Consider the following 8,076-nt stretch of genomic DNA (forward strand, 5'->3'; position numbering starts at 1 on the left):
AATAAAAATATAGCTTATCCCATATTATTTTCAAGGGACCATGCTAAGCATGTTACATATATTATTCCTATTTTTCAGTCTAAGCCTACAAAAATATGTTTTATTAACCTATTTTCTAAATAACATGGTGGTGATCAGCAATTCAGCAACTTCCCTGAGCCTTGATAAATATGATTGAGGCAGCAGGGATTTGGTCCAGATATACTTAGTTCCAAAGTACATGACCTTTAACTTTTACTACTTTTCAACACAGTGCTTACTGAAAGACCGGGACTCAGTCATAAACAACACTTATTTAGAATACTGAGTAGAGCCAAGAACAGTTTAAGGCACTTAAGATGACCTTACTGCTAATGTAGCTGTTACTTTGTCCAAGAAAAACAGTATCTTGAACAACACACAAAAATCAACCTTTCTTGTGTTTATAAATTTGAACTTTTAAGAGTCATGGAGCAAAAAAGATGTACATTAATCCAGATCTTGTTCTTTTAAATGTCTTGCATTATTGAGACAATTTATCAAATTATAAACAAAAATGAGAGAAAACAAAATCCAGTTCTCCTGACAAGTCAAACACTCCTATATTGTGAGTTGCATATCAGACGGTATCATTGTGCAATAAAGGCGGTGTGTAATCCAGAAGTAATCCCCTCGTTGGCCTACTGAGTTTCCCCAAAGGCTTGCCACTGGAGATCCAATTACCAGAACTATTCAAATGCAGGCAAAATTTCTGAACCAAAATTCCTAAGCCAAATCCTTATCTCTATCTAAAAAATAAATGCTGGCTCTCTGCCTGCTTATTTTATTTAATGTATGTATGTCTGTATGTATTTTTGCAATAAATAACTGAAAATGTAAAACTCCATGTTTTACCTTCAAATACAATCTCAATATCAAAATTTAAATTTATGGGAAAAATAGTTCGCAGCCCTTTAGCAGGTTCACATTACTTTAAGGTAGATTTTGCATCAAAGTTTAGACACATATCAGAAAGGACACAAAACCAGTCTCATTTTAGAATCTTTGGGAATCCTTGACCAATTTAACATCCATTTAATTCATTATCTTTTTTCCTTCCATTTAATAAGTGATAATAATAAACACATTTTTATTTTTATAAAATAATATTTATATTATATATTTTGTATACTTATATTTATATATTTATATGTATCATACTTAATATTTATATGTAATATATACTATTAAAATATATACTGTATAAAATATATACTATGCATTATATTATATATTATATATTATCTATAAAATGTGCTATATATAATATATTAAATATATTTCTATATAATATGATGTAATGTACATTATGTCATACATAAAAATATAAAATATAAAAATAATAAATATAAAAAATAAAAATAAAAATGAAATGGAATAATAAAATGATAAAAATACATTATTGTATTTTTCTTATGAGTTTTAAATTTTCAAGAGTGACATAATGCAAACATTAGCAATTTGGATAATTGTTTCAGTTTGTTTTCTTATTCATGTATGATATTTAAAACCCCCAAATTTTATTGAAATATTAAAATAGAAATATTGTAGCATGCATGAAATTCATTTATTAGCAATACATATTCATTATTTATATATGATTCTAGTGGTTCTATAGAAAAACAATGTGATTTAGAATTGCATGGAAATAATTCTGAATCTCTTGCATTCCACATATGATCTGTATGAACTTGTAACAGTTATTTTTTATTTCCATCTGTAAATAAAATTTAGTGTCACCCAACAAACAGGTTGGCCATAGTGTCATAACTACTAAGTGAGAAAATACATATGATCTTCTGCAATTAAAAGCAGTAAACAGTTTTGTCTCTTGCCTTCTTATCTAGAATTATAGGTTGAGTATAGTTAAAAGATATCAGTGACTGGATTTTATTTTTAGAACAATAACAAAAAACTTATCTAGCATGTCTCTAAAGAAAAATAAATGAAGATATATTGTTTTTAAAAATACCAATCTTTCACAATAAATTAAACTACCAGTGACTTTTCAAACTTATGAAAAACTGAAAATGTTTTAGATATTATATACACATATGTATATCCATGATGTACACATATGTTTATGTGTTAATTTACTAACCTAGGAAGCATGTATTTTATCTTGCCTGAGTGACAGATTTGTGATCTGAATATAAAAGTGTAACATATTAAGCAAGACTGTTTTTTAGGAGCTTAAGCACTTTGAAATAAGTAAACTTTTCATAAAAAGTGAGATGTTCATTTTTCAAGACAATTAACTCCAAATAATTTTTAAATGACTAGACTTTATCATATACGCTAAATATTTTTTTAGGAAATTTAGTACCTTTTGCTTGTTATTTTCTATGAGCACTAATAAAGCTCTATGGTAATTTGAATATATAATTAAGTACATGAAGAAAATAACCTAGAGAAATTTTATGATGCTGAGAAGTTGAGTACTGAAAATTTTACCTCTGGACAATGGTCAGTGTTAGCAAGAAAAACCAGAACCTAATAATTATTTGCTACCATTTAAACTGACTGTGAAAGACACAATAAATATCTTCTACTGGAACAATATATGAAGTATCTATCCTACCACCCATAAAACTAACATTAAAAGCCAGGAATATATTTTGAGAAAACCTTCTCAGCATTAAATTAACTGGTTAGCAATCTTTGGGGCAGACGAGAAATTCAATGAATGAATATCACTTACCTTATCCACAATACATATCTGCTTTCTTGTTTGAGCATCAAGTATTTCAATCTCAAAGTGCACAGTTTTTGAATGTTTAGATACTGGAGCTGATTTTAGAGGGCCTGCTGAGAGCACAAGTTGCGACAAACAGTGAAAGTTTCTCAAGTCATTCCTCAGCATGGACCGGGTAACTCCTTGGGAAAATATTTCTCTCTTGCGTTCCGAAGTAAGAGACCTGTGCCTTTTGAACATTGTGTGAACTAGTAGGAGAGTCTGTCATGTCAACAGAAGACACTTGCAAGTGTGTTGCCTTGCACCAGTTTAAATACTGCTGGTGAAACCAGGAAAGGTCAAGTGCTATGCCTTTCCAAGAGTTCAGTTTTTTTTAGCCGGCTTGAAAACAATGACTGATCTATTTCTATATATAACGCGCTATTGTAAATTGCGGCAGCGTAGAGGATTACTTTACCAGCATTCCAATTATTTCTTACTTTCTCCTTTTATCTCTGCTTCTTAATATGGTCACTACTATCTGAAATCCCAAAGCAAGAAAAGAGTGGAAAGAGTTTTTATTATCTTTGAATTCTGTATTCACTAATCTTCAAGTACATATATTATTATTCACTCATTCACATTTAGATGTATTTAAAATTAGCAAAGGACTATCTTTTAGATAAATTTAAAAACATCTATTGCATAATTACATAGCAACTTTTTTATAAATGCTACCTAAGATAAAGATTTGTGGCATGTTTTAAATACATATACATAAATGAAAATATATAAATATATTTAATATAGAAATATCAAACATGTCATATATAACATAATGTAATGTAAGTAATATATATCATATATACAAATGTGTATATATATGGTACAAATGGATGAATTCTTCACTTTATACAGGGAATAGAAAGATGGCAAGTCATCCATGAGATTAGACTATGTCGAAAGCCGTTTTATAACTTGAGGAAAAAGAAGTGAATTTCACTTGAACATTTCTACACATTATATATTATTGGCAAATCTCTGAATTTATATACAAAATTAGTACTAAACACCACATGTACCACCACAGTAAACTATGGCAAATTGAAATCTCAAAATGAACAACAAAAAATGTTAAATAAGCTGGAGAGATTTGTGTAAAATACTCGAGTCCTCAGATACCAGTGTATTTGATGACACCTGGGTGGCTCCATTAGTTAAGTATCTGCCTTCAGCTCAGGTCATGATCCCAGGGTCCTGGAATGGAGTCCCCCATCAGCCTCCTTCCTGGGGAGTCTGCTTCTCCCTCTGGCTGCAGCTCTCCCTGCTTAAGCTCTCACTGTCAAATAAATAAGTAAATTTTTAAAAAGAAAAAAAAAAAAAAGAAACACTGAAAAATATTCAAAACATATTGTCACTGATTCAAAGGGATATTACAGGAAAGTCTTCTGAGATGTCATTTTTAATGATGACATGAAAAGCAAAATGGTTAAAATTATAGAAAGTTGTGGGGTTCCTGGGTGGCTCAGTCCATTAAGTGACTGAGTTGAGTTCAGCTCAGGTCTTTATCTCAGGGTGGTGAGTTCAAACTCCATATTGTGGGGCCTACTTAAAATAATAACAATAATAATAATAGAATGGTGAATCTATACAGCTATGAGGCAAATATTTACTTTTATCATTAAACAATCTAACGTATTGATTTTTTTCTAACGTATTGATTTTTAATTTTGACCAAACATTATGCAATAGAGAGCCACTTACACGGGGTTCAGTTATCATTTTTGTCCTCTAGACAACCATTATACTCAATATTTAATCTTTTGAAAACATAGAAGACAGGGATATATATATCTGTGTGTGTTTGCATGTCCATGTAATTACACACACATTCGCACGCACAAGTATTGTGCAATTTCATCCCAGTTAAACAGAACTCAAATTTGGAATCATCCATAACATCTCCCTTTCTCTCACACCTCAGTTCTAATCCATCAGAAATCCAGAACCCAGGGTGCCTAGGTGGCTCTAATGGTTAAGCATCTGCCTTCAGCTTAGGTTATGACGCCAGGATGCTGGGATCGAGTCCCGCATGCCAAGCAGGGAGGCTGCTTCTCCCTCTGCCTCTGCCTCTCTCTCTGTCTCTTATGAATAAATAAATAAAATCTTAAAAAAAAAAAAAAAAGGAAATCCAGAACACAGCCTTTTCACCACCCCATGCTACCTTTAAACACCAATCGCATCTGTATTGCTTTTCCAAACTATTCTCCCTGTGTCAACACTGGCCAATCTAGAACCACTTTATTTTTTTTTTTTTTTAAGATTTTGTTTATTTATTTGACAGAGATCACAAGTAAGTAGGCAGAGAGACAGGCAGAAAGAGAGGGGGAAGCAGGCCCCCTGCTAAGCAGAGAGCCCAATGCGGGGCTCAATGAACTGAGTCAAAGGAAGAGGCTTAACCCACTGAGCCACCCAGGCGCCCCCAGAATCACTTTAATTCAGCAGCTAGACTGATCAGGGTCTATGCTAAAGCAGATAATGCAATAATCTGCTCAGCACACAGCAGAGTCTTCCTTTTTAATGGAACAAAAAAAAAATCTAAAGTTCTTTGCAAATGTCTACAAGGTCTGCATCATCAGTACCTCGTTATATCATTGATCTCATCCCTTAAACCATCTACAGTGCCTACAATAGTGTCTGGCACACAGTAGGTGCCCAATAAACATATACATTTACAAACAAACAGTCAGTAAGTGTATCTTGGAGTTGTAGGCAGAATGGTGTGATGCTAACAGAATGCCCAGATAAACTATTGTCTTATATTAAGATGACATAAAAACAACCTGTATGTCTCCTCAAATACAGTTTCTGTTTTTAAAAAAGAATAGTCTAAAGGACAAATTGAAAGATCTCCCATTGACAAAGCTGGAATAATTCAAGTAAGAAAATAAATATTGATGGAAATGTAATCTAACTCAAAGAATATTATAAATATCCATGAGTCTATATTTGTATGAATAAATTATTAAAAATAATAAATAAATAAATAAATAGGGATAAGGGATAATTTTCCTTACCCAAAAATTACAAATAATGTATATGGACACTTTCCTCCTGAGTGTGGGTTTCACTTACAGACACACTTGCAAAAAATAATAAATGGAAGGGAAAATGGAAACTTTATAGAGGAGAAAACTAGCAGGCAGGCAGCATTTCAACTGAGAAGTCAAGTTGAATATCACCATGCAGTGTTATGTTGGTTTCATGTACACCCACTAATGTCATAAGATAAAGATGCTTCCCCCTTTATTCTTCTAAAATTCACTTTCTCATTATAACCATGAGAAAACATCAGACAAACACAAATTGAGAGACAATACTTAAGTCTTCAAAACTGTCAAACACTTGAAAAATAAGGAAAAATTGAGAAACAGTAACAGGGCAAAAAAGAATACATGGTAACATGACTAAAAAAATGCCATGTCATCGAAATTGTTTTCTGGAACAGAAAAAGAAATTAGGAAAAATGGTTAAAAGAGAATAACATTTGTAGTTTATGGATAGTGTTGTGCCAATGCTAATTTCTGAATTTTGATAAAATACCATGGTTGTACAAGGTGTTAAAATTAGGGGAAGCTGGATAAAAAGTACACAAAAAGCCCTCCTTACCTCCTTTACAATGTTTTTGTAGAAATATTCCAAAATATAAAGCATGAAATAAACACACACCATCACCAACATGTAAAATAAGGAATGGAGAAAGAGAAACAATGGAAATGAAAGACATCTGAATGAGTGAACTGTGCCAAATTGCTCAAGTAAAAAATCTGCGGAGAGAACAAAAAATTGTTCAGATATTATGCTATTCCTTATTGCATTATGTATTTTTGAAGTAGTTTTAAAAATAAAATGTTTTATATTTGCTAAGTTGTGCTTATAAGATTATTGCTAAATAGATCCTAATGAAATAACACCCCTAATTAATATTTGTTTAATATTAGACCTGGGATGCACCTTGGTAAAATAGATTCCAATTTAAAATATGTTTAAAATAGAAAAAGTTGGGGCACCTTGGTGGCTCAGTCAGTTAATCATCTGCCTTAGGCTCAAGTCATGATCCTGAGGTTCTGGGATTGAGCCTCATGTTGGGCTCCCTGCTCAGCAGGAAGTCTGCTTTCCCTCTCCCTCTACCCCTCTCCCCACTCAAGAGCTCTCTCTCTCTCAAATAAATAAACAAACAAATAAATAAAATCTTTTTAAAAAGTAGAAAAATTTACAAAAAATGAAGTGTCAAATAGGAGTCTTTATTCTAATTGGATTTATTTATAATGAAGTTTGAAGGAAAGGGGTTAAGATACTGTTCTTTTTTTTTTTTTTTAAAGATTATTTATTTATTTATTTGAGAGAGACATAGAATGAGAGAGAGAGAGAGCACAAGCAGGTTGGAGGGGCAGAGGAAGAGGGAGAAACAGATTCCCAGCTAAGCAAGGAGCCCAATCCCATGACCCCAGGATCATGACTAGAGCTACATGGAGACTTAACCAACTGAGACACCCAGACGCCCCAAGATATTATTGTTCTTTACCTTCACAGTTTTCATTTACTTTTGACAGAAAGTTATTCATTTCAGCTCATTTTCCATTTGAAGTATCATTTCTTCTTAGGTTATTCAAAATAATTAATAGATTTATTTTTAAATCAGTTCTAGTTTACAGAAGAGAAATACATAATTGAATGTACAACATTTCCACATACTCCCTTTTTCCCCCACAACATAAATCTTCAATTGGTAACATCGTGTATTAATGTGAAATTTTTGTTAAAACTGAACTAATAATGACAGATATTTATTAATTAAAATCCACAGTTTGTTTTAGAGATTAGTCTGTAAAATTGTTAAGTTTTTGTTTTGTTTTGTTTTGCAACTACTACATTTATTATGGGGCAAAGTTTGAAGATGGTGGTTTTTCTTTTTTCATCGTATTTTATTTTATTGATTTTCAGTGTTCCAAAATTCATTATGCACCACACCCAGTGTTCCATGCAATACATGCCTTCCTTAATACCCACCACCAGGCTCACCCAACCCCCCACTCCCCTCCTCTCCAAAATCCTCAGTGTGTTCTTTAAGTTTTTGTAAAAAAATAAAAAGTCATGTATCCACCTTGACAGTATCATGCATAATAGTTTCACTGACCTGAAAATACCTTGTACTCCAACTTCCCACAGTTACCCCACTCTAAACCCCTGGTAATGACTGATCTTCTTGCTGTCTTCAAATTCACTTTTTCCACCATATCAGTAGTTGAAATTATATAGTATGTAGTATTTTGAGTGCCTTCTTTCATTTATTGGTATGCTTTTAAGTTTCTTCCATGCTTTTT

At 32.2% G+C, this 8,076-nt stretch overlaps 1 protein-coding gene across 3 annotated transcripts in view; it reads right to left on the reverse strand.

The window, feature by feature from the left end:
• TECRL (trans-2,3-enoyl-CoA reductase like) overlaps positions 1–3,025 on the reverse strand; it is a 121,588-nt gene extending 118,563 nt beyond the window's left edge. Inside the window, exon 1 of one of the 3 annotated variants that reach the window (XM_047719417.1) lies at positions 2,720–3,024. In XM_047719417.1, the coding sequence (XP_047575373.1) occupies positions 2,720–2,953 (234 nt within the window). In that variant the 5' untranslated portion in view covers positions 2,954–3,024. Of the gene's footprint in view, positions 1–2,719 lie in introns of all 3 variants that reach the window. The other 2 variants (XM_047719416.1, XM_047719418.1) reach the window with 2 other exon arrangements.
• Between the last annotated feature and the right edge of the window lie 5,051 nt (positions 3,026–8,076).

Source organism: Lutra lutra, chromosome 2 (genome assembly GCF_902655055.1).
Source record: "Lutra lutra chromosome 2, mLutLut1.2, whole genome shotgun sequence".
NCBI classification, from domain to species: Eukaryota; Metazoa; Chordata; class Mammalia; order Carnivora; family Mustelidae; genus Lutra; species Lutra lutra.